The sequence below is a fragment of the Hypomesus transpacificus genome, chromosome 6 (genome assembly GCF_021917145.1).
Source record: "Hypomesus transpacificus isolate Combined female chromosome 6, fHypTra1, whole genome shotgun sequence".
Classification (NCBI taxonomy): domain Eukaryota; kingdom Metazoa; phylum Chordata; class Actinopteri; order Osmeriformes; family Osmeridae; genus Hypomesus; species Hypomesus transpacificus.
The window spans coordinates 10,279,897-10,307,763 of record NC_061065.1 but is presented as its reverse complement, the minus strand read 5'-3'; the positions used below and the strand labels follow the sequence as shown (position 1 = coordinate 10,307,763).

The 27,867-nt window shown below is 45.7% G+C and overlaps 1 protein-coding gene across 1 annotated transcript in view; it reads left to right on the top strand.

Moving 5' to 3' along the window:
• Window positions 1–9,938: 9,938 nt before the first annotated feature.
• The window catches only part of sash1a (SAM and SH3 domain containing 1a), a 140,643-nt gene continuing 122,714 nt past the window's right edge, over window positions 9,939–27,867 (top strand). The window contains 1 exon segment of the mRNA XM_047021212.1: window positions 9,939–11,584. Within this exon segment, the coding sequence (XP_046877168.1) occupies window positions 11,075–11,584 (510 nt within the window). The 5' untranslated portion in view covers window positions 9,939–11,074.

The following is a 27,867-nucleotide window of genomic DNA, read 5'->3' as shown; positions in this document are numbered from 1 at the left end:
GTGAGGTGTGTGGGAGGTGCCAGGACGTGGGGTGGGGGCACAGCACAGTCCCAGAGGTTCAGCCAGCCATTTCTCTGCTTAATCACGGAGCATGTTTGAAGGAGCTTACTTAAGCAGAAAATTCGATATGAAACACATGAAGTCTTCAGACATACTGTACATAATCCATCTTGGGGGATCAACTCAGGCAGTTGGGAGCACGGAAGCACGGCTCTGGGAGGAGCCAGGCTGTGTTCCGATGCTCTCAAATTGTGGAGGTACTGAATCTGTCATGAGATGTTGCAGACTAGGAACTATGAGGCTCCCTTACCAGATGTCATGAACCCAGACTAGACAGATGAGAAATCTAACATGTATGAAGGTGTTGGAGTAAAAAGATCTCATATTGAACATTGATCGTAATGTTCTCAGTCTGGAGGTGTCAGCAGCGTCTGGTAGCTCATAGTCAATCCAGTTGCCTGCGAAGTCTCTTATTTAATTTAGAGGGTTGACGTGTGTGTAGGTGTGTGTGCATGGTAATCCTTTACTGTAATACACTAAAGGTGACAGCAGGAATGGTAATGTAATGTAATGGGGAGAATGCAAAAAATGTGAAGATACTTATTATGCATTCTACTCCCCCCCCCCCCCCCCCCCCCTCTCTCTCTCTCTCTCTCTCTCTCTCTCTCTCTCTATCTCTCACCTGCTTGTTCTCTCTCACACACACACCAGACATTCAGTCACTGTTTTTTCTTTCCTCTCTTGCATTTTCTTTCTCCCTAATGCACACATACACACACAAAAACACACACGCACACAGCACACGTATCACTGTGCCATGACAGCAATGTCAGTCCACATCCTCCCAGACCTTGTTAAGATCAAAAATACTATCATATCATACCTGATATCATATCAGGTCAATACTACTATCAGTAATATCAGGTCAATACTACTATCAGTTATATCAGGTCAATACTACTATCAGTAATATCAGGTCAATACTACTATTAGTAATATCGGGTCAATACTACAATCAGTGTCATCAATAACCCCCTGGAGAATGTGCAGAGGTGCTGCTCTGTGGGGACCTCTCACCAGCCCCCTCACCAGCCCCTAGCCTCTCACCAGCCCCCTCACCAGCCCCTAGCCTCTCACCAGCCCCCTCACCAGCCCCTAGCCTCTCACCAGCCCCCTCACCAGCCCCCTCACCAGCCCCTAGCCTCTTACCAGCCCCTAGCCTCTCAACAGCCCCCTCACCAGCCCCTAGCCTCTCACCAGCCCCCTCACCAGCCCCTAGCCTCTCACCAGCCCCTAGCCTCTCACCAGCCCCCTCACCAGCCCCCTCACCAGCCCCCTCACCAGCCCCCTCACCAGCCCCCTCACCAGCCCCCTCACCAGCCCTCTCATCAGCCCCTAGCCTCTCACCAGCCTTCTCACCAGCCCCTAGCCTCTCACCAGCCCCTACCCTCTCACCAGCCCCTAGCCTCTTACCAGCCCCTAGCCTCTCACCAGCCCCTCACAGGCAGCCTCAACACTCCCTCTGCTTGGCATGCCTGGCCCCAGATCACCTGACCCTAGGTTGCCTGACTCCAGGTCACCCGACTCTCTTGTCTCAGGTATCAATCTCATGGATGATTTCAGTACTTTATTTCATTACCGATGTATCTCCTGTATTTTAGGAATACAGCCACCATGGTGATAATATCATCATATTCTTTGTTCTCATCTTTTCTGCAAGTTTCACGGTATCTGCTTCCTGTCTTAATGCCCCCTTCTTTATTTAATGTAATCTTAATGAGATCTTCACATTTACCATTCAAATCCTTTCCTGTACTTGACAATCTGATAAAAGACAAGCTATAGGATAGCTGTCGGATGTGTGAAACTGGATCCATTATCCTTAAGTGAAAGGCACTCTGGCCAACACCTCAGTCTGGTTCTGCTGATGCTCCCACTCAGGCTCCCAAGAACATTTACATTTAGTCATTTAGCAAACGCTCTTATCCAGAGCGACTGACAGGTACAGGGACATTCTCCCCAAGGGAAGTAGGGTGAAGTGCCTTGCCCAAGGACACAACGTCATGTGCACCGGCCGGCATACTGTGCATTCATACACACACACACACACACGCACACACACACACATGCATACTGTACATTCCTACTCACACACACAATACCCGGTCTGCTCGGCTTTACTGATGAATCATGAGAAATGATTGAAATCCTGGTCCAGCTCTCATTTCTCTGCGTGGGTCCCAGAGCCACACCGATTGGCTAGCAATTGGGGTCTAAGAAGTTGTGCGTGGGAGTGTATGGTCGACAGAGAACGAGTAGATCCACCCTGTCTGGGAGAGACAGGGCTGAGTGGGAGGAGGGAGGCCTCATAGGTCATGTCCAAATGATGAATAATAAACATCTCAGTGTTTCTTTTTTGAATCTCATTTTTTTCTTTACGCATTACGTAAGTTGTCAGAGGCACGTCCACACCCTTGCAAGCCCGACGTCTTAAAAACAACACATTTGGTTTGCTTGTGACCTCGGCGACAGAATGTTGACAACACGCCACAGCCGTCATAATCAATGAGGTCCTTCTCTTCGGTGGGTGTAGATTCAAACGTGGTCGTTGATTGATTTTGTCGTTTCTTCTCCCCCGTTGCAGGAAATGGGCTCCTGCTTTGTTTGATTTCTCACACCCATCATTGTCTCATGTAATGACCCCTAATGAAAAAGGGAGCGTGGTCCGTTCCATCTGTCATTGGCTGTCACACCGAGGAGATGAATATAGCTGTGAAACTCCAGGTTCGATAATCCATCAGCTCTCCATCATCTCCCTCTGTTGTTTGGCACCTTACTCATCCTACCGGATGTGTGGGTGTGCATGTGTGTGTCGGTGTGTGTAAAACGTTAAGATCATTGTTCACCAGAGATCATAAAACAAGTCTGCTGTTCTCCAGCTTCCTCAGGTCAACAAACTCTGGCAGTCTCCAGTACATGTAGCTCTGCAGACCTCCTGCTCCATCCAGACTGTGGTGGTCTCCATCAGCTCTGTAGACCTCCAGACCTCCTGCATGTCCCTGGTGGGGGTTTCTCAATGGTGAGTCTTGCTTTCAATTCCCTGAGTTCAGTCCACTCAGTCTGTAACGCATCCCCATTAATCGTACGCCAAGACCACACCATTCAGTTGAGGTTGTCGAAGTCAACTTGAGTGAACTACAAGCTACAAAGGGACGTTTTGGATAAATGTGTGAAGGTTCTAGAGGATTAAATAGGCCATTCTGATGAAGCTGGGCCATTGGATGACTTTTCGCTCTTCAATCACCTTGTTTTAATTAAGCGGGGAAAGGAACGCTGCAGGAAGAGAGCTAATCTTTATTAATTTGAGTTTCTGCGTGGTTGGATCTCGCTGGGGATACTTCTCCTGGTCACGTCACATTTCCCTTTTTTTAGCTTTTCTGTGCTTGCACACACACAGATTTTTCTCTCCCTTTTCTCTCTTGCAAACACTCACTACAAAATGTCACTTTGAAACATGAGTTTATACAGCAGACATTAAGTCTTATTCCAGCTGGCATGTTATTGTAGCTTTCTCCATGTCCTGTACCAGACCAACGCCGGTATGATTATGAATGACTACCACTCAGTCAGAAGCTAACTAAGAAATGCTTAAATTGATTGCCAACTATACTTTAGGTGCTCTGTCCATTACACACACATTGTTATGAGGTTTGCTTCATCATTAGATCATCAACCCAGCTCCTTTTAACAATTCCACAGACTCGGTTGAAAACAAAAGGTGATCGTGCCTTTTCAGTTTTTATCAGGTCATCCCCCACCACCGAGACATTTAAGTCTAGACTTAAGACATATTTTTATTCTTTGGCTTTCGAGTCAGTTTAGGGTCACTCGTGCTTACTGTAGTTGTGATGTTTGTCTGTTGTTCTTATTTATTGTTGTTTTGCCCTGTTTGATGATTTTGTACAGCACTTTGGTCGGCATTGGCTGTTTTTAAATGTGCTTTATAAATAAAAATGACTTGACTTGCTTCACCTCAGGGTTCCACTGGTTTCAACAAGCAGTTAAAGATCCCCTGGTTATGGTGTAGAAGACAGGGTTTCAGTCCCAGAATCAGCCCTCCTCCAGGACCGTCTGATGGACCTGGCTGACCCTCTGAACTTTATGTGTGTGTGTGTGTGTGTGTTTGTGTGAGAGAGAGTGTATTTCCATGTACTGTGTGTACCACGTACTGGGTTGGCAGGACACCTGTGTATCTGACATCTTGACTCCGGAAAGGGAAGAGCAACATCAGGGCAGCAATGCATGCAGCACATGAACTCTGCTTACATCAATATTTACAATTTCACAATTCACATTGCCAGAAGCCTTATACCAAATTTGCATACCATACATACATAATCCGCTTTGGCAAATAAGGAAAGTTTATATAGTGCATGCTGTCCATATCAATTAGCAGGCGGCATCAAGTGTACGATGTTCACATATTAACAGGGTTGCCAGTGGCTTGGACAAGGCAAGACAGCAGAGGATGGGAGACACGAGGTGGGAGAGGGGGCACGCAGATCTCAGATCTCTTCCCAGCTAACTCCTTCTTCTCCTTGTCTCCCTCTGAAGTTACTGTCAGTCAGGTTAGACAGATGTTAATACAGAGAGGCCCACCCCTAGCCCACACCAGAACCTCTCTCAGTCGCCTGGAACTTTACTCTGGAGTTCAAAGATAACAGTTGAAGACTTCAAGCTCTGGTTTAATTCAATTAAGTGTCCTGATTCTGGTAGATAGGAGATAGATGGTTGCAGAGAAATAGACAGGGAGGAATTTTAGGTTGAGGAAGGGTGGATCTACAGTACTATCTCATGTTATGTCTAAGCAGTCCAACATAATCTGAGGTTAAAACTAAACTCAAGGCTCTATCCCTCTAGACTTCACGGCTGGACACCTCGATCAGGCCAGGAAATCACCTCATTACCTGGATAGTTCAACATGATGTGATAATTTCTTTTTTGTCGGGGGGGTACACTTAATGTGTGTGTTCAGTCACTTAACACATTGTTTTATACATGATCAACACAAATGAACTCACATCCTTTTAACGATTGTTCTGTGTGGTCGTTAAGTCCTTCATTTGCAAAAAGGCTTTTAACTCTCTCTCGTTCTCTCCCTCTCTCTCTTTGATAACTTAATAAGCTAAGAAAAGCTCTGGGTATTTTAATGATTGTCTCAGTTAAAACTGGGCTCTTTTATTAAATGACTGTACAGTACAATCAAGTTTCAGTTGGAGGTGACAGAATACGAGAGACAGTAAATTGAAGCCAAAATGTATATAAGAAAACTAGATTGTATTCTCTCCTAAGGAGACTGCGAGAGCATTTAGTATCTGACCAACCTGTCTGTCTGTCTGCCTGCCTGCCCATCTGCCTGACTACCAGCCTAGACTGACCACTAAAACAGTAGACTGAGTTTAGTTCTTCCTGCAAAACAGTGCTCTAATTGGTCAATAACGCTTTGCTTACGAGTGAAAATAAATGGTTTTAGAACTGAATACAGAAAGGTATCCACCTCTGGGATGGTTTACATAATCACACAGCCTGCCAGTGTTGCTGCAGTATGATTACTTTTGTGGAGCTGAAAACAGACAGATGATTGGGTCTCCCACAGGAAGTATGTGGGCAGGGTTGTGTCAGATGGAATGATTGACAGCAGCCTGTGGCCCCTTACAACGGCATTTGCTCCCTGAATTAACCCTAGACTGCCCCCAAGGGAGATTAGCTGTTTCTCAATCCCTCTACAACCCCTCCTCTCTCATCCCCCTTCCCCTCACTCTTTCTCTCTCCCCTGTCTTCACCCACCCTCTTTTTCTTTCATGTACTTTCTCCACTTCTCTACCTATGTGTATGCCCCCCCCCGCCACCCTCCACACACACCCCGTCGAGGTAGGGTAATATTGAGCTGCCAGTCGAGGGCTTGTGCTCTCCTGACTTGTGTGAATTACCAGGGGTCTCCAGGGATTGGAACCCACCCAGCCGTGTGTAATTAAAAGACAGATCAGGTCTTTTCCAGCTCCAGGTTCAATGTTCCTGGAGGCCTGTGATGGATCCACTCCCTGGCCTTGACCAGAGAGCCAGTGGAATATCTCTTTGTTTTGATTGGCTTATCTGAGATTGCCAGAGATCACAACGAGCTTCTTATTTTCTTGCTTTATCCTCAAATGGTTCTTTTGGTGCTGCATACCTTCAGTAAAGGTTATAGACTGAACCCCTCATCATCCCATCTCGTTCGGATGCTTATAATCTCTCACCTTCACCTCACGAGCAAATTAATTGACTTCCATTTTGAGATGGGGTTTTTCCATTACATTTTAGCCCAATGTTGGTAAATATAATCAAATAGTCCTATGGAAGAACTACTGTGGGAAAATCATGTTAATAGGATACAGTAAACCCAGTCAGAGACTCTAATCACAGGCAACCATCAGTACCTGAAGAGTGTCTGCTAAATGACTAAATGTAAATGTACCTGGAGCATCTACTGTGGCCGTAACTGCCCCTGCAGAAGCTGTTCTCTATCTCTCTGTTTCTTTCTGTCTCTCTGTTTTACTCTCTATCTCTTTCCCATTTATGTCCTGTCTCTCTGTTATACTCTCTATCTCTCTCCCATCCATGTCGTGTCTCTCTGTTATTTTCTCTATCTGTCTCCCATTCATGTTCTGTCTCTCTGTTACACTCTCTATCTCTCTCCCATTCATGTTCTGTCTCTCCAGAGAGTCCAGAGATGACAACAGCAGGACAGGAGATGGTGGTTTTACTCTCATGTTACTGAAGCACAGCCTGATCTAGATATACAGTGCCACTCGCACTGTGTGTCCCTTCCATTGTTCCGTACCCGTAGCCCACAAGCAATGCTATGAGTCATGTGTCATTTCATCTTTATGTCTAAGAATACATTGCTGTTGTGTGTTCGGCATTTAAGACCACCTGAGCTTCCGTCTCCCTTCCTGTGGCTTCAATTCTCATTAAAAAAAACATGGACAGTGCAAAGCTTCATATTTCAATCGTTAAGCTAAAAGTTTCCCACCTGTAAAAGCCTGGTCTAACCCATGCAGGCGCCCTAGCAACTGGCACAACGTGCTCCTCATTCCCCATGTTCCTAAAGCAGGTTTCTTGACACGATTTCAAAGGATTTTCTAAATGAGAGCCGCCAAGGTTTTCACCTACAAGCTGGTAGCCAAGGAGACCCAAAGCGAACTGTAGACTGTTGCATAGAGAAAGAAACGTGTTAGTGTGAGACAACAGTATAGAAGACTACAGAGTGTGTGGACACTTGTCATGCTCTGATTGTCTTTGAATCTGTCTGGTCATCTGTCGATCAGATTTGATTACAGTAAGTGAAGTTTGTAAAAAAGCTTTTTTTTTTCATATGATGAAGACCTGCCCCCCAACTCTCCATCCATGTTCTCCATGGCAATACAGTCAATGTAGAGAGAAAGGGTATTGCAGGGTATTTCTGGAATCAGAAACCGATTCTGAACTATTTTATTCACAATCGGTTTCTGATTCCAAGTTCTGCAACAGGAAGATTTACGCAATAATTTCTGTGAAACTACAAAAGGAGTTGATCACGCAGTGATGAACCTCAAATGAAGAACGCATTAGAATCAGAATCAGCTTCATTCACTCAGGAAGTTTACACAAACAATAAATTTACTGTGGCAGGAAGGTGCATACAATAAACATATAAGAATATAAAAAGTAGAATATGTACAACAGTCTAAAGAATTCTAAATAATACTATACACTGTAAAATATGAAATATAAAATAAGATATGTAAATAGATGCCAACCAAGTGAGCTACTGAAGTGGGCTTGTGCCCCCCACACACACACTCCCATTTCACTGCTAACCGGAGCTGGGTAAGTAGTGTGGAAACATGGCATTATTGGCAAAGCCTGCTGATATCACTCTGAGTCTACCAGCATAGAGCTCACCAGGTCCTCTCTACCCATCTGCCACTCTGCCACCATAATCCCCTGTTCCTGTAACCAATCTAATGCCTTGTCACTCTGATAGGAGCGGAAAGGATAACAGAGGAGCAGTGAGGAGTAGGAGAGGAGGGGAGTAGTGAGAAGGATGAGAGGAGAAGTAAGGAGAGGAGGAGAGGAGGGGAGAGTGTGTGACCACATGGATGTAACCTAATCCATCAGTCGTGGGCACAGCCTGTCTGGTGGGTAGGGAAGTTGTTGAGAACTGGTTCAGAGCGGAGACCACATCTAAACGGATCTGAATCAACACCCTGATGTGTAAGCAGATTTAGATGACTGAGCTTTTGGTAGGAAACTGTGGGCACAGATGTCAGAGGCACTGTAGAGTGCTGAGTCAGCATGGGGAGGTTGTCTTTCGCATTCTTTATCAGTCACATGACCAACGCCAAGAAATCTGTATACATTGGTTTTGACATCATACATGCACACAGGATAACAGGAAATTAACATACAGAAAAAACACAGGACACAGTACACATATACTGTTGAGCATGAGCAACGAAGTGAAATAGGTAAATTGTGGCTTTATTAGATTGGCTGAAAGCTTTTGATTGTTATCTGTGATGCTTTGATATCTGTGGGAAAATAGAGGTATTGTGTTACACATTATTAAATAAAAAACATTTCTGTAAAAGAACTGAGAGGTACACGCATCCACCAGACTGTTTACCAACACCTGGTTGTTGTCTACATTGTTGTCTTTATTGTTGTACATTGTTGGCAAAGAAGGTCATGTTATCATGTTGTGTCAGGCAATTGAGAATCCTCTCAGCTCTCTGCCCTGACTGAATCTAATATCCTGACATGTATCTCTGGCATGCTTCTGCCGTTCTGCTCAAATCAGGGGTGGAGGTATGGGAGAGGGTGTGTGAGTGTGTGTGTGTGTGTGTGTGTGTGTGTATGTGTGTGTATGTGGGAGGGGGGAGTCCTGCTTGCGATGCTTGTCCACCTCTCATGGGCGATGTGTTTGCTCTGCTGTGTGAGCAGCATGTCATAATCAGCCAGGCAGATCACTTCCAGCCAGTGTGGGATGTGATTGGATCAAACTGACCTCTAACAAGCTGTCAGCTCGGCTTTGATAAAGCATGCATCACCAAGCTCACTACCCAGAGTCCTGTTGGACACCCCAACCCCCCCCCACACACCCCACCACCCCCTTTCCAATACACACACACACCCTCCTGCCCACCCTCTCAATGTTGGACTCTTCCCTGTGTTTGGGTATCCACGTCTGTATCCTGTCCAGGCTGACCAGGTTCCCCTGGACTGATGTTGTTGTGTGAGGCAACATGTGCAGATAAGCGTGGAGAAGGGATATGACAGATAGACAGATTGACCAACAGACTGACCAACAGACTGACCAACATACACAGACATACATACATACATACATACATACATACATACATACATACATACATACATACATACATACATACATACATACATACATACATACATACAGATAGATACATAGATAGATAGATTGATAGATAGATAGATAGATAGATAGATAGATAGATAGATAGATAGATAGATAGATAGATAGATAGATAGATAGATAGATAGATAGATAGATAGATAGATAGATAGACAGACACACTCACACACAAAGAACACAAGGAAACATTCAATCTTTATCTTTCTTGAGCTGGCTGCTCCAATTAGATTGGCGCTAAAAGCGCGCAAAACCTTGGTAGCTTGTGAGGAGAAATCTCTGTAGCTTGAAAATTAAAGCAATGGAATGCCATTGTTAAATAACCAGTGTGCAGTTGTCAATGTTAGGCACAGTCATCGGCTGTGAAAGCAATATTTCAGTACCCTAGCTGTAACATAGGGGGCACTAGTGCGTGGCAGAAAAAAATATCCAGGGAAACGTTGAATGAGTGAGGTAGAGAGCGTGTGTGCTGTGTGTAAGCGGGAGTGAGAGAGCCACAGAGAGAAGAACGGAGAAACGAAATTACACAGTCTGGAAGAGAAACGTAAATCAAACCAGCAAACGATACTGTACATTTAAATTGTCCGACTAGTCACAATGTTTTGCCTACAGGGCATCTTTCTTTGCTACTCTCGCGGTTAACTTTGGACTGTCCGTGGGAAGCCCGTGGACGTGCGCTTCGCGGTTCGGTGACAGGTTGTAAAGAAGGAATTCCATCACTATTTTTAAAACCACGGACGAATTTGGGGGCGTGGATGGTTCAAGCACCGGCTGTTCTGCTGGTGGAATATTTAATGCGTTGGCTGTGGAAGTGTCGTTATCTGCACCGTCTTACCGGCTTGGAGTGGCCAGATCGCACAGCCAAATCGGTTGGGCACTATATGGCTTTTTAACAGCTGCGCTCGTTAATGTAGGATTACTTTCAGATTCACATTGATTGTTCACTCTGGATTCCACTCGTTCTGTTCTGATTGCCATTTCTCCAGAGGGCCAAAGGCGGAGTTGAAAGCAGTACAGGAGTAAGGAAAACTGTCTCCAAAAGCGCAACGTTAAATCGGGTATTACGCGGTTATTATAACCCACAAAAGACTGCTCTTCAGTTTGAGCGGTGGCTGGAATAGGTATTATTTTTGTCGAATTAATTTCCACTTTGTTTAATATGTTTATTTAAACTGAAGAACCCTGCATAGTCAAAATGGGCGAGTAACATCGATGTCCAAACGATGTCGGTCAGTTGAGCTGTCTAAATTGAAGTCCTCTCCTTGATCTGCAAATATAGGCAGGTGTCAAACTCACGTGGATGTAGTGTTGGACTGTAATAGGCTACTTTACCTTTTTACCACGTATTTTTGAACTTGTGACTTACAGGACAAAAGTAAGATCATGAAATTTAAGACCTTTTGAAATACATGCCGTCTTGGTTATGGATAATCGGCATTACGTTTGTTCACGATTCCAGAGGTTTAAACCCTTTTGCTGACTGCCTACGTATCGTCATTACAATGCGATTTAAAATTCATATGTAGAAGCAACTGCCTCTGAAGTGATCTTATAGGCTACCTGCTTTTTTGAGTATCTTTATCAATTGTTACACTCAAAATGACAAGCAGTGGACCTGTTATTGTCTATGAGTGGCTAAAGACTCTTCAGCTCTCCCAATATGTCGAGCCATTTGTTGACAACGGCTACGATGATCTGGAAGTTTGCAAACAAATCGGGGACCCAGACCTGGATGCCATCGGCGTGTACATACCCCACCACCGGCAAAGAATTCATGACGCTGTGCAAAGACTGAAAGAAGAGGATAAGGAGACAGCCTGCGGGCTGTACTTCACCCTGGAGCCGATGTCCTCTGCATCCGAGGTTTACACCACCCACATGGTGGACCAGTACGAGTCCAAGCTCCGTGGGTCAAAGTCCTGGACCGAACCGAACAGTGACCGGGTCGGCCGCAACGGGGGTTATCTGGGTGCACAGCGGAACCTGACGCTCGGTACTTCTAATCGGAGAGAGCTGGTGATTTATCCCAAACTGAAGCTGAAGATTATGATCAGAGATAAACTCATCAGAGATGGCATCAACCTGGCCAGGCCTCCATTCTCAAACAAGGTATGACTATTCATCTGCCCATCATTCTCACTGGAAGAAAAACACATATCATTCTCAGTCTGGGTGCCACAAGGGCCATGTCACTAAAAGGACCCCCACCCACTCGTTCAATTGCATCCGTCATGATGGATGAGTTTTCTAATGCCATACCTACTGTAGATCTGCTTTGAGTTAGTTATTGTACCCTGGGGACATGTGATAGCTGGCTGCCACAATGACTCACATTGATCAATGAGCAACACTAACATTCGCTATATAATTTCTAATTGAAATGTACACTGACCTATTAATCTATGGTGACATCATCAACTTGTCATCAACTCAGGATCTGGGCCATGGCTGTCTGACCTCAGAGTGGACAGTGCAACGGATAACGGTCTGTGACCGGATTGGCCGGGTCTGGTTGCTTTGATGATTGGACATCTGTTTTGATTGGCTGGGTGTTGGGTGAAGAGTGCCCAGCTGCTTGGCTGTTGCAGTCTAGCAGCTCCTTGTGAGGACCCAGACTGAGAGAAGCTGTTTTTGATAGAGGAGGCACAGTGACCCTCTTGTGAGGGTTTACTGAATGGACAGGGTTGTTTATGTGTGAGGCAGCACTCGGTCACCGGTCATCACAGCAAGAAAATATGTGTTTGTGCGTGCGGCTGTGTGTGAGAGAGATACTGTATGTATCTGCATGTGAGAGACACTGAGTGTGTGCATGTGTGTGTATGTGTTTAGCGCATCTAAATGCTCTATCGTCATCCTCCCCCTATAGGGAACATTCTTAAAAAGATCAATGTGTTTCAAAATAGCATTTCCTGGGATTGTCCTATAGATCGGATTATCCTCTTGTCCTTTGTGGTCATCCACTGGGTTTGATTCCTCACTTAGATAATTCCTTTAAGTCAGCGTCCAGCCTTGCCTTCTCCTGAACCACAGATCAATACGGAAAAAAGACTCTTCTGTTTTTATTACTTTTGTCAGCCTTTCTTTTCCCTCTTTGTATTTACACCACTTTGAATGTTTCCCATAAATGGCAGTCCCACAGAGATTAGGGATTTGTATGGATTATCTTCTTGCCCAGAACTCAAACAAAGTGTTGGCTCTAGAGGGTTAAACCAGCCCTCCCTTTGAAGCCTGTATTTATATTGAGCCAAAGCTTCGACATTGAGGCTTGAGAGGAGAATGAGCAGTTCAAGGTCCTTGAGAGCAAAAGAGAGACAAAGTGAGAGAGAGACAGTGTGAGATAGTGTGTGTACGTGAGCACGCCTGTTTGTTTATGTGTGTGTGTGTGTGTGTGTTTGTGTGTGTGTATGAAACCCTGCAGTCTTGAATTGGATCCACACCAGTGCTTTTCTCCTCAGGAGGAGCGAGTCAAGTGTGAGCCTATAGTCATGGAAGGAGTGTGATCAGCTGGCCTCTGATTGGTCAGTGAAGGCTTCCCCTCTCTCTGCCCTTGAGACGTCCACTCTACTGGACACAGAGATGGGGACACACTCCAGGGACATAAATGTCTGTCTTGGCATAATACATTAGACACCAGTGGAAAGGGAGGGATGTTTTCTTGAGTCAGTGTCTAGCTGATGGGATGCTCAGACTGAACACAGTCTGTGTGGTCAGCTGGTGTTTCAGCAGAGAGAACCAGAGCAGCAAGACTCAATGGGCCTCTCAAGTGTTTGTTCATTGCCACATCCTCGTGGGATAGACCATAATCCAACGCTTCACTCCAAGGACTCTGCTGGGAGCAATAAATACCCATGATCCTTATTTAGGCCATATAGATCTCTTGTCTGAGAGAGAGAGAGAGAGAGAGAGAGAGCGAGAGGGAGAGAGGGAGAGAGGGAGGGAGAGAGGGAGAGAGAGAGAGAGGGAGAGAGGGAGAGAGAGAGAGAGGGAGAGAGGGAGAGAGAGAGAGAGGGAGAGAGAGAGGGAGAGAGAGAGGGAGAGAGAGAGGGAGAGAGAGAGGGAGAGAGAGAGAGAGAGGGTTACAAACACACAAACCTTTCAACAGTAATTGTGCAATTATGCTATAGATGTCTTTGGGGAACAATACTAATGGTAAAGATGGTGTTTACTGTTTCATTGTAGTATACTTAGAGTGATGCAAGAAAAGCTTATATTGTAGCTGCGGAGACAGCACATTATCTGAAATTAGATCAAATAAGACTTTGAGATAAAGTCATGGAGGTATACAGCATGATGGCACAGCTCAGCTGTGCTTCAGGACAGCAGTGTAAACAGACTTTTAGAAGAGCATGTGGCGGTGTTGTGGTGACACCTCTGACATTCCACAGCCATGAGGACAGGTGGGGTTGGGGGTAAAGGGGGGTGGATTGACCTTCTATGCCCTATCCCTTCTTTGCTCAATCTATTACTGTGGAACTAATCTAACCAAGGATCAATACAATGGCCAGATTGATTAAGAATAACCTACTGTCTTCTTCTGTAAACATCTTCTGAAGTTTACAGACCTTGCCCTAGAACAATTTACTATAATCCTCATGAGTTAAAATCCCAAATTTCGTCTCATAAACCCTCCACAGCCAGACTGAGTTTCTCAGACGGGAGTATTGAGTCCTCAGTCCCAATCCTCAACAGTGGTTCTATCTCCTTTCTGAGGGTTGTGTGTCAGGAGGAAGTGGAGGCCAAACACATGGAGATCATCCATTGTTAGTCTACAAGCTGATGGAGCCACATGTCCTTTCACTAGGGCAATGTTTTGGATTCTCAATTTCCGTCTATTGAATAGGACTGACGAGGGCAAGTGTCCAGCATTTTGCCGGCCATAGAAAACCTGTGTGTCTTATGGAGTGTGTTGATTGTAAATAGATGCACATTGTTTTGCACTGCGCCAACAGGGCCAGCCGTGTGAAGAGAGAGGAAAGATGAGATGGCTTTGGTTCAGGAAAGGCTACAGGGAAAGGCTTCAGGGAAACTCATGTATGTTACATAGCAGCTTAGCACTGATGCTATGCACTCTGGTGTCTTTGTCAAGGGGAGCGGGAGCGTGGGGGTGGCAGTGGTGGTGGGGGGGGGATAGTTAAATCTATTCCTCTGCCGTGGAGAAGTTCAGCACCTTACATGCTCAGCTCTCACCTCCCTTCCTGCTGTCATTCTCTAAGCTGGATGAATATCCCAGCTATCACTTGTTTTTCAGGAAATTAACTTTCTGTTAGAGGTGGTTCTTCGTTGGCAAGTGTCATGAGGCAACCAATTGAAAATCCACAGAGGTTCCCTCAAAGAAAATCGAAGGTCTGTGTAAAATCTGCCATCTTCTCCTCCTCTACCCATCCTTTCCTCTCATCCCCAACTTCGTTTTCATTTAATGAAGAGCTTTTTCACTACCCTCTGGTGAAAGCTTTTCATTTAACCTGTAGTTTTCTGCCAGCTATTACTGGTTTTGTCTATCAGACAGTTGGGGCTGGCAGTTTGCCAGTGGTGGGGGAGCCCACCCTGGGTCACTGCTGAAAGCTGTTGTTTTGTAAGTTCCAATGAAGGGCTCCACATGAGCGCCTCATCAACAAACGGCTTGTAAAGAGGAAGTCGTAAAAGAATTAAGGATGGCCAAAGTGGGCTGGAGAGGGCAGTGAAAGCAAGGGGAAGTCATGTCATTGTTCATGTCAAGGGTGGATGTGGAAGGGTTGGGTTGAATGTGACCCACATTTACCTCAGACACAGTCACAATCTGACTTCTTAAAGTGTACTTTTCTGGAAGCGCAACTTGGTGTGCTCTGAATGCGGGTTAGCGCGACCGTTGTGGGCTTTGACCCCCACAAGTTCTGGACCCGTTTGACGAAAACACAGGCTGGGCTGCGGTGATTCTGATCACTGTTGACAAGGAGAAACGGAGCGCGCGGCCCTCCGGCTTGCTGTGGGTGTCGGGGAGCGCTATCATAACGTCTGATTTACATTTCAGATCCTCGCCCTGCCTCAGGAGTGTGAGCTAAGTTTTTGGAGTGAGAGATTTCTTTCCCAGCTGTCCAAAGATACAGCCAAATACTCTGTTTTTCATTCAGAATGTCTTGTGAATTTGTCCACTGTCTGGAAAATGAAGAATTTCTACGATCTCCGTAGATGTTGGTGTCATTACCTGGTCAGGGTAACAGCGTAATGGTGTATCCTTTTACGAAAAGGCTTTTTACTCAGAGTGTGGACTAAAGTCACAACACAAGAGTGTCTGTCTAGCTGTCTGTCTTCAAGAAACACACAGCACAGACAGACAGACACAGATTCGAAGAGACAGACAGACATGACCACCCTTCTCCAGGGAGCATGTGTGAATGTGGGAAACCAGCAGAACAGTGTGTGTTCAGCTGGCCCTCTCATTTCAGAGGGAAGTGGAGAGGTCTTGTCCTCACTGTGCTGTTTCACTCCTGATCCTCACTCGGCACACTTCTCTAGTTTTTCAGACTCAGATTGAAGGAACCTTGGGAGGAAGGAAGTAGACCTCAATTATAGTCTGGAACCCACAGTGTAATTACCTATGAAAATGTCAATAATAACCTAGCCATGTGGTGGGGATATTGTAACGGAAGTGTGCAAGCCATCTCACAGACATGTTTGGTATGTTTCCAATATGTTTTGCAAGGCAACCAAGCCTCACCCTATTCCTGGTAGATGCTATTCCTTGATCCTTTAACATGAGATGATATAGATATATTAAGGACTGCAGTATGGAACATCTACAGCACGTATCGCTGATATCTCGGCAGTCGACACCTTTAAATAAAGCTTCTTCAGCATGTTGTCATCACGGCCTCTCGGTTGTCCCCGGCGTGTGTCGGTAGCAGGTCGTGATGACACTCCTCCCTCATGGCTGCCCTGTCACAGCTATTCTGGTCCCACTGTGGGAAGACTCTGGCAGCTTCCAGACAGCCTGGCTACATAGTGCTGCTGTATCTCCAATATGCACGTCTCTTTAGCTGTCGAGTGTTTTCGGCAGAGGAGTTTCTGGAACTTGGATTAGACAATGTGCGACTCACTATGATATTTTGAAAGCCCTGTTGTGTTTCTTTGACACAGTTCAAAAGGTCATCAAGCGTGTTTCCATATTGTAATCATTAGTTTTCACAGGATTCTCTATTGTGCTTTTGGGGAAAAGCTTACCAAAAAACGCCTCAACAGGGATTAACCAATCAAAGTGACAGGCAAGCCTTTCGCTTTCGTGCCGAGGTATATCGCTGTGGTGAATAGAGCCTCCGCCTCTGCACTGGAGGATTCAGAGATGCACTTCGTGGTTCAGAGGATTTGGATTCTGAAATGTGTTTCATTGTTGGGTGAAATGGAGGCTGGTTCTTTGAGTGGAGCGGGGAGGGAAAGAGAGGGGGAGTAAGATACTAGAAGGATTTCAGAGCTGTGAAAAAGAAAATTCATGCATTTCTCCAGCACCTTAATTCCAGCATCGTCACGCTCAACTGATGGGAAGCTGTTTTCTCTGTCTAGAGTTCACGGATGCAGATGTAGTCAGTTAGCATCACTGAACACAGTGTACATTTGTCAGTACAATACTAAGTGAATATCATAAAAGGTTGTGGATACTTCGCCAATGGATTCTTCTGTCTGTCGCAATGGGAAGCAAAGGAGGATTTTCTCCTCAGGATGGGGAGTGACCTTAGAGCAGGCTGGAGCATCGGGCTGAGTCACAACCCAGATTCTAACAGTACAACACCTGACTCTTTCATAGAGTCAGGAGGAAGTTTACCCCATAGCCCAAAATGAAACACAGAACCTGTGTGTGTTCGAAAACAGAACACAGAACCTTTTGTGGATGTAAGGTCTCCCCCAACGATTGGTCCAGTGTTATACTACATGTCCTTATATGGCAAACCACATGAGACCTGTTGTCCAATAGGACTGTTTACAAACTCTTTCTCTCATATCCACTTTCACATGTGGGGTCATGCACTAAGGTCCCTGGCACCGGTTGCCATGGAGACAGATAGTGGGTATTTGGGGATTAGTGTGTGTGTTTGTCCTGTGGTTTGGGATTGGAAGGTCTAAGTGGCAAAGTGCAGGTCGAGATTAGAGCGATTAGTCTGTGGAAATGTGGAAAATTGGTTTTCTCCAGCTACCAGACAGTTTATGAAGCCTATACTGAATACTTTTACAGAATACTGTATAGGTTATATTTAGTTCAGGTGGCTGTGTCTAGTGTGTGAGTGTAGTGTGTGTCTGTGTCTGTGTGTGTGAGTGTTTGTGCCCCTCCTTGTGTGGGTCCTCGATGGGTCACAACTCCATCCTTATAAAACGTGACAAAGCACATTCATGTCTTCCTTTAACCAGCCCTGCCCCTGCCACCCCAGCCTCCCCTCACTCCCTCTGTCACACGGAGGAAATAATCCCCTTCCTATGTAGATTGTAGGAATGAGCAATGGTGGGGCTGTGCCTCCAGAGCCCAGAGACCCGGAGGCAGGCCGAGACCCATAAATCAGAGGTGTATGAGCACCCCGAGGCCGCCTCACTCCCTGCCTCTCTGACTCACCTTTTAGCGGCAGAAATGTCAGGGCTGTGTCTGTGCTGATCACCACTTAGACCACAAACATCAGTCTTAATGTACTGGCCAGTCCCTAGCCTGGTGTTATCCATAACCTGGATGAGAAAGCAGAGGAAAAGAGGCACCGAGAGAGACAGAAATAAAGAGACAGAGAGAGAAAAGGAAAGAGAAAAATGGAGGACAAATTCATATATAATGTACTGTATAATAAATAAAACAATAAATACGATAATGTATTCACTTTTATCTAAAGTGGCGTACAGAGGGGAAATTGAACCTGCAACCTTTCGCTGCAGTCAGATGTTCTGCCACTGAACTATACCTATGTCTCAGAGACAGAGAGGCTGGATGTTATAATCCTGTTTTATCTGCTGCTAAGTAAGGAACGCCAAACCACCACCAATTCCCCCCTATGCCCACCCCATTCACTCTCGCTTCCCCCCCATTCTCTCGCTCTTCCCCTCTCCCTCTCTCTCTCCATCCCTCCTAGTCTAATTGGTCCATTTCCAAGGCATCAGGGTGAGGGCTGTGCTGATAGCTTTGATCAGGGAGACCACACCGGTGTTGATGGGTGAGTACCTGAGTACCTTTTGTAGTGGCTGAGCTAAAGCCATGCTGCCCCTCCTCCCGGCCCCTCGGCTACACATACCTCCATCTCAACCCTAATTACCTTACTGGTAGTACATTCCTACCTCACACAAACTCTTTCTCTCTCTCACACACATTCTCACACTGCACACACATTCACATACTGCACACACATCACACACTTAATACTAGACTTGATGTTTTATAGATGAACCACAGGTATTTACATTGTCTGATACAGCTTTGTGTTTTGTGGTTTGCCACCTCTGACAGTGTTTATGAAACTTTTATGTGTTATTTGTGTCACTCACAACCCTTTCATCAGGACGGAGTGGCATATGTACATTTGCATGCGATTATGTGCGTGCAAGCACTCGTGTGTGTGTGAGTGAGTGAGTGAGTGTGCATAATTATGTTTGCTTATGTTTGTGTAAGTGTGTGTGTAGTCTATGTCTACACAATGTAGCATAGAGAGCTGGTAAATATGACAAGTTTATGACAGGTATTGTCTGAATGTATTCAGCAAATGTTTTCCCCTTCAAGGCCCATGGATAGTAATAGGCAATTAGTGTTTTATTACCAAAGATAGATAATATATTATAGTTAATAGAATATGCATCTCTCCGATTTTTTCCCTAATTTCCATTTTTATAAAAATCTTCTATTTAAATTAATTGTGTGAAAGAGAATGAGCAGATGTGTGGAGTTTTGGCAGCCAGCTCATCTGGTTTGTGTGCATGTGAAAAGCCATGTAGTTTCAACTTGTTGAGGGAGCAAGAAATCGCCCATAGCTACTGATCTCAGATCAGTTTTGCTTCCCTCTGTGGATGACTCTGACCAGGATGAAAGGAGACTAAGCTGATCTGGCACCAGCTCTTGAGGGCTAACTTTCATCCACCCAGCGCTTTCATCAGCAGATGTGTCTGGATAGGCTGGGGTTTGGAGTTCAGTGTACTAATTGGTCCCTTTCTCCCACTGCAGACGAAAGGGCTAATTGTTAAATGGATGAAGTGTGATTGTTTCATACTGATGTGCCTTGGAATGTAGCTTTCAGTTGTGTAATACAGTAGGCCTACAATGTTTGGGGATTGTTCTCACACCAGTTGTTAATACCACTTATGTTGTGCACTCAGGAATTAGTCTAGTGGTTTTGCTAAACGCTGAATGGTCACGTTCTTATAGCCATCTGAGGTCACTCTGTGTTAATGAGGGAGTCTGAGACGTGGACTGTGGAGTTTTGGTCTCGGTCTCATCTGCCAGGATGGAACCGCAAAACCGCCATTTTGTATCAGCAGATCTCAGTTTCCGAACAATGCCAAACCGACCCTTGTTTATTTTAATGGCTCCTGGGATTAGCTCTGAGGGGGGAAGAATTCTCCCTGCTTAATGTGGAAATGTATATGGCCGTTTCTCTTCTGATTCATATGCATTTTTGCCATGCTGGGTCAGCCTCAGATGGTTTGGCAGATCACTCCAGTGATTCACTGGCTCAGCCTCAGTTTAGTCTTGGGGCTCCAGTTACGTACTGTATTACAGAACCAGACTTGGCGTAAACGACGGCATAAACCAACTCATCATCAGTGGGCTTGATTCAATTAAAACATGGCCGACTTGGTATTCACTGCAGTCCCAGGTTTATGTAACCAAAGTGACAGCTTTTTAAATGTGTTCTTGACTTTTAAAGAGGATTGTGTTAAGACGGTATTTGTTTGAAAGCCGTGTTTGAATGTAGAAATAGTTAGGAATTTTTCTCCTGTTATTCCCTTGGATTTGCTTTGCTGAAGATTATTAAAGCTTAAACACAACTCCAACATGTCATGTCAGACCCTTGACTCAAAGGTCCTTTAAACATAGTTTTGTCTTCCAGGGTAGCAAAGACTCCTACTTGGTGTGCGCCTTTGGTGTTCTCTAGTTAATCTCTGAAATCATCTCCTCGGTGTCCTTCAAACCTGATTTCATCCATCTCTGACACCCAACAGAAATCAATGAGTAGGTCATCTGGAACTTTCCCTGCTCCATCACACAACTGACATGCAGGCAGTTAAACAGGCAGGCAGACGTACAGCTAGGTAGACAGACAGCCGAGCAGGTTGGCTGACTGGCTGTCTGGCTTGCTGGAAGCTGGACCGACAGAAGAACAAAGCATGAATCTTGTCTGCTACTTCCATACTACTCTGATGTAATATTCATGTTATCTTCAGTTAACCTGAAGAAACCCCCTTTGCGTGCCTCAACTGTGAACCATGCTCTCAATTACGTTCCTTTAACCTATACGACATAGCTCAAAACAATATATAATTGATTGTGGGTCCATTATCTTAAGGTTGTGGAGCGTGAATATGGCTGCATGGTAGACTACCTGTCATGGTAAATACACATGGAGTGAAGTGCTTACTCATTAAACATGAAAGATCACTGCAGCATATTTACTATGCTCCAAAGTGTCCACCTCTTTGTGAATTTAAAGCACATATATACTGTTTATACCTCAACACACACATACCCACACATGCAAGTGCCTGTAAGCATCAATACTTTGCCAGTTTTAGTTTGTGTGTTCTCGGTACACACAAGTAGTGAATATGATATTGTCTGTTTCTTCACAGCACTAAGTTGTGGATATTAGTGTTTTGTTGGAGCCAGCTAACCACGCCAGATCAGGAAGGGTCCTCCCTAGTGGAACCAGGGTCCAGAAGAGAACACCCTGTCATTCTAGAACAATGGAAGAGAATTGTCCTCTCAACACCCCCCCCCCCCGCCACCCCCCCCCCCCCCCCCCCCCCCCCCCCCCCCCCCGCTGTTCCACTCTCTGCTGTCCTTCTCCATTTATGGAACAATTGCATGCAAGAGGGGCCACATGGGCAACGAGCACACAAGGGCACACGCACATTCGTCCCCCTTCACCTTCTCCAGTCCTATGCCAAAGCTAAAATCACAGTTACTCTTGTCAAGGGACTAATGCATAAAACACCAGCTGGCAAAGTGAGTTACGGCTCCCTGTAGGGCCCAAACAGTGTAAAGACCCTGGCTTTTACACCTCTCCTCTAGGGTCCTCGGAAGAGAACGACAGAGTCAGCTGTAGCTAGATTTGTTTGGGAAGTACAGTACAATGTAGCAGGGAGCGTGTTAAGGGCTGTGATTATGCATAAAGAGCAGCTTCATTGTCATGCAGTAATCCCGCAGCTTGGTTTAGGTCTATTATTATGGAAAGCAGGCATACTTGCCGTCTGCCTGGATGAGACGGTACTTCTGGCTTTGTGTGTGTAGGCACAGCAGGAGGGGGGATGAGCACATGCCTGTAAACACACTGACTGCTTCCTTCCTGCTTGATGTTTTTGCTAGACCTCTGATGAATGCACACAGGCACAGGCACACAGCCAGACACACACACATACTACATACAGTAGCAATCATGAGCATGCAAAAATCCTTTTTATTTATAAAAGCCTTCCTAAATCCCACCAAACATGGTTCTCTGTGTAAAACCGAAACAAAAATTGTTGTTTATTCAAATGTGTATTCAAATAGGAATTAACCATGGGTCTCATCAACCTCCTTACAGTGGATACACCACAACATTCCGCACTCTCACTGTTTCTGGCTCGAGTTTTCTTCTTGTTGATAAGTCTGCTGAGCCAATCAGAGTATTGACACCAAACCTTCTCCATTTGGGTGCTTTCATTAGTGCTCACCAGTAGTAATAGTGGTAGTAGTAGTAGTAGTAGCAGTAGCAGTAGTAGTAGCAGTAGTAGTCGTTGTATTTGAATTGCAATTGAGGTGAGTATGATGTATATCGCAGTTGGCTCCTGTTCAGGTTGTCCGTTTATTTTATTGCACTAGGTGAGGTAAATCAAAGGCACCCCAAGTATTTTCTTATTTAATTGTATTAAATTCTGTAGCCCATAGTATAATCTCAGAAGGTAAAGCTGAAGACAAGATGAGAGTCATTTCATAATGATTATTTTCTTACCACAGTGTCCTGCTAGATGTTTCTCTTGGGCCTGGTTAGCTCCAGTGTCATGTTCCCTTCATGTCCTCTCCAGTGCCTGCTCTGAGCTATCCACAGCTGGCTGAGGCCGCTCGTCTAATGCTACATGATGAGCATCGAAGCTAATGCTACATGAAAGCATACGTGTTGCTCTTTTCCAGCTAACGTCTTGACGGGTCCCTGGAGCCTGTGGGCTGGGCCTGCTTCATGTAATCTGCTCAGTATACTCCCTGAGGACTGGCTGTCACTCATGGTCTCAGGCACCAAGAGATGCTCATCTACCTTCAACACAGTCAATCTCATTGGTTAATTGATAGATTAAGCTCATTTGCATAATGAAGCACATTTTGTGTGGAAAAAGATGCTCCAGGGGCAGGCTTTCATATAATGACAAACAATCTGTTTCAAACTAGGTAATTCATAAATTATTTTTTGGGTGTGGGGGATGGGACAAAAAATGTGCACTATACTATATACTACATACAAACATTCATCTTCACTTCCCTCTCAGCGAAGTCATTTTGTGTCCGTAGACACAAAAGCAAATTCTCCCAGTTAAGAACATAAACATAACCAATACCTTTACTGTCTTCCTGTCCCTTTAAGGACAGCAGTGCAGTCTCGGACACGCTCAGTGGGTCGACCTCCCATGCTTTATTAAGTCCAGCTGCTGATTGGGGGCCGATGTGAGCTGCCAGACCATAATTCCCATGAAGTCAGCACTTTGGCCTCGCCACGGAAAACAAAGAGCCTAGGGGGAGCACAAAAGGTGGGAGGTGAAGATGGGGGGTGAAAAGGGTCAAAAGTGTGACAAAGTGAAGCCTCTTTATATACCTCCAGGCAGATGTGCCATGTGGAAAACAGCGACGCCTTGAAGAAAGGTAGCAGGATGGGGTTTAATTGGGCAGCTGTCACGTGTCACCTTGACAGGAAGTGGGGTGTGAAGACAAACCCTGATGACACGTTTAGAGGTCCAGAGTGAGCTCCTCAGACTGCACCACGCACCACAGGCTCAAGCCAGGCCAGTGAGCAGGGAATAGCAGCACGTCACTGTGACATATGCTTTACCATTATGATTTACCTCTTAAAGATGAAGTAAATGTTCCACTCAGACGAGGTACAAAATGTGAGCTGAGGACACGGATCCATACAATAGGAAACTGCAACTGCTCGTGGTTCATATGGCAGGAGAGAGAGAGAGACAGAGAGAGAGACAGAGACAGAGAGAGAGAGATCTATCCGACATATAAAAAGGAGCAGGGTTTGGTGGCTATAAAGCCTTTTCTGATTTGGCATCCTTAGAGCAGTCTTGTGTGCCTGCCTCATGACATTTACTCTGTTATTGAGTTAGCCTCCCAACTGAACAGGAGCATCAAACTCATGGTATTTATGTTGACAGTCTCTCAGCCATCAATGAACACCCCCCTCCCGTCCCCACGGACACTCTGGCCCAAAGAATTAGGGGGTGTCAGTCTTGTCCCGGCAGTGAGTTGTGGGCTCATCATAGGTTACCACAGCAACGTCTAATATTGCCAGATAGTCTTTTTCTGGTAGCATGCTGTCTTGTGGTCGTAGAGTGACAGCCATCACAAACACATTGGCTTTTCAAATCGTTTTGACACACGCAAAGCCCTTATCCTGCTGTCACTTTTTGACAGGGAATGACACCTTAGGCATGGTGGTCTTGGTCCTAGTTCACCTAGTGCCGTTTTATTGGGTGGAAGTTTCCATCTTATAGCATTCCATTGGGGGAAAGGGGTGGTAGGCTAACAGGGCTGTACACGCTAGAAGCCCAAGTCCCCCCCCTCTATAGGGGCGTACTAAGTCCTTAGTGGTTCAACCCCTGGTTAAACTACCCCTAATGAAGCAGTGGTGTGTGTGTGCTGTGCATAGACATGGGGGATGTAGGGTTACAGCCAGGCAAAGATCCAGGGAAGGAAAATGCAAACTCATCCCATTCCAGGCATAGCCAGGATCTGTGGGCTGCTAATGCAGCCTTAAAAGTGGGCCCCATGTCCCCCTCCACTAAGGTCAGGGGTCAGGGGGGATAAGTCATTGGAGAGTAGCAGAGGTGGAGGAGGTTGTGACAGAGAGGAAGTGAGGCGTGTGCAGGCAGAGACACAGTAGAGCACGGCCTTCCTGGAGCACGCCAAACCTCCGCCACACGCACAGGAAGGGATTATTAATAATACTTGGTGGTTTCCTGTGGGAGGGGACTACCTGGGAAGTAGAGTCGGATGAGGAGGAGATGTGTGTTATGTCTTACCTGAAATGTTTGAAGACAAGGGAAGAGTTTCTGTCTGTGTTTGTTTGTGCGTGTGAGGGAGTTACGATGTCCCTAGGAAGTTTCTAGAATGCATCTCTCCGTTGAGGGGAAGACATGACAAAACACACAGTGTGTGCATAGAGAAGGGACTGGGAACACTCAAGTTTTAATCACACTGCTACAGGGAATTGTACCACACACAGAAAGCTTTTTGTAAACTGCTCTCAGCATTAAGCACCACCTGAGGATAAAACACTGATTATAGCACACACCTAGGGTTCTATAAAGTCATATCATCTCTCTGAAAGTACAGGCCCTGTGTTTCTGATATGAAACCTTTATAACTGTTTGTCTGTTTTCTCTTTTCTCCCCCCGGTGCTGACTGTGATGGTTGTGTTCTTCTTCTCATAAGGTAAGAGACATGACAACCATGAAGGCTTCAGTCCATCCACCCCCCCCCCCCCCCCCCCCCCCCCGCAGCCCCGCACCCTCTCTCTGTCCTCTCTACTTCTCTCCCCCTTTCTGCTTCCTTCCCTTGCCACCCAGCTCCACTCCCTTCCACCCCCCCCCCCCTCCTCCACCCCTTACCCCCACCCACCCACAGACACACACACACCCCACCTCCTCATCAGCCACTACAATAGACCCTGATGATGATGATGATGGCCTAGATTTTGGGACAGTGGGACACCAGATTTGATTCTAAACCCCCTGCCCCCCTCCCCTTCCCCCACGTCCTCCTCCCCCCCCTCACCTTCCCCCACTTCCTCCCCCCACGTCCTCCTCCCTCCACCCTTCCGACAACATAGTCCTACCCTTGGGACGAGTTGGGCTGAGAGCTGCCTACTGCAATGTGGGTCACAGAGGAGGACAACTGTGCTGTGTTCTGCATACGCACGTCCGTTTCTGGTTTTACAGATGCTGTCGTTCCCCGACGGCCTGACTGGTTGACACCACTGTGTTATCTCCTTCCTTCTAAACCCCTTGATTCTGCTGAACGGGCCATCCAGGCCCATGCACAGAATCATCTTTGTTTACTTAGCCAGCGAGGCATATTTGCATCAATTATCCACGGCTCTGTCTTTTGTCTCAGAGTTTATTCAGCTATTCATTGGCATAAAGGCCAGTCTCTTGGTTGGAATTATAGTAGAACAAAACCAGGGCTGCCCAGAGCCTTCATCATCTCTGTTGTCGGCTACAGTATGGCAATGCTTCTCCTCCATCCTGCCTGTCTCTCCAGCTCGGTCTCTTCCTTACTGCCTTCCACTGCATATTCATCTGTCTCTCTTAGATACTGCCTTTCTCCAGCTCTCTCTCTATCACATGTCTCTCTTTCCCCCTCTCTCTTTCTCCCTCTCTGTGTCTCTTACTATCTCTCTCTCTCTCTTTCTCTCTCTCTCTCTCTCTCTCTCTCTCTCTCTCTCTCTCTCTCTCTCTCTCTCTCTCTCTCTCTCTCTCACTCTCTCTCTGGGAACATGCTGACTGACACTCTTTGTTACTAGATGGATGACACCGAGGGATGAGTCTGGCTCATACAGACAGATTAGTGTTCATTGAAATCCTATAGGACTTTAATTTACATAGTGCTGTTTAAATCCACCCATGACCCCGTCCTTGGCCCTGTTCACGACCCTGACACCACAGACACACACACTGAGACACAAACACACACTCATCCCAGATAGTGTTTTGTAAACATTACCACCTAAAGCCAGGGTGTGCTTTGAGGTGTTATGACTGACTTGTCCAGGGATTAGTGGGACTGCAGCTGCTTAATAGTGTGTGTGTGTGTGTGTTTGCAAGAGGATGTTTAGGATTTGCCTTACCTGACCCTGGAAAAGTGTTGAGTACTGTGTTTGTATATTGTGAAACGTTAGGATGTGATGCATTTCTGAGACAACAGATTACAAAGAATTGGGGATTCTTATAGAAAAATACCCACAAGTTAGCAGTATTGCTGTAAACAGTGAAGCTTTGTATAAGAATTCGTAGCCAGAATAATTTTGCCATCATGACATTAGCTACCCATCATTAACTTGACAATGTGGTGAGTCACCATTCACTCGTCTTCTCTGTCTGACAAGAGATGTCAGATAAAACTCTTAAAGTTGTGGCACAATATCTTATCCTGCTGACTGTCCTGGTGTCCAGTTTGTAAGGCGGTGTACAGCATGTGTGAAGGAGGACAGCACTACGGCTACACTGTTCTGTCTGAGAGGAAGAACACTTCCATCTCCCTCGTAGAATCCACCATTTCTGGCAGGCAATTTCTTAACACCCCGTGCTTCCTTCCAGCTCATCATCCTTGATTAGCTGTAGTATAAAGTCTTTGTGATGGTTGATTATGAGGGAGACAGAGAGAGAGGGAGCGAGAGAGGGAGAGAGAGAGGGAGAGAGAGGGAGAGATGGGGATAGAGAGAGGGATAGGTGGAGAGCAAGAGGGGGAGAGAGAGCTGAAGTGGTGTTTACCATGGTTACCATTATGGTTGAAGAGGCAGCAGATGTGACTCTAGTGTGTTTAGTGTTCTAACATGTGTCTTTGTTGGCTGTCTAAATATTGGACCCTCAGTGCTTCTTCTACATAACACACTTTTGTGTAAATTTACGATGGTAAATACAGGAGTACTCACCCATTTGTTTCACGTTTTAGAATAGGAGTAGCTGTGCTTCCATTTGCACTAACTATGTCAGCAGTTTTGCCAGGCCAAATCAAGCTCAACATATCTGAAGCCTTCCTTGAGGTCTTGGTTTACCTTGAGGACAAAAAAACTCACCAGTATAGAAATCAAAACAACGTTCTCTTCTTTAGCAGGTTTATCAAAGGATATATAGGTGAAAATCCAGAATGAGAGAGAATGTAAAAAAGAAAGATCAATATTTATAGAGCTAAAGAGTGATAGAGAGAGATAGACAGAAAGAGAGAAAATATTTGCCAAAGATGAATCAACTCAAGCTTACTCCTACCC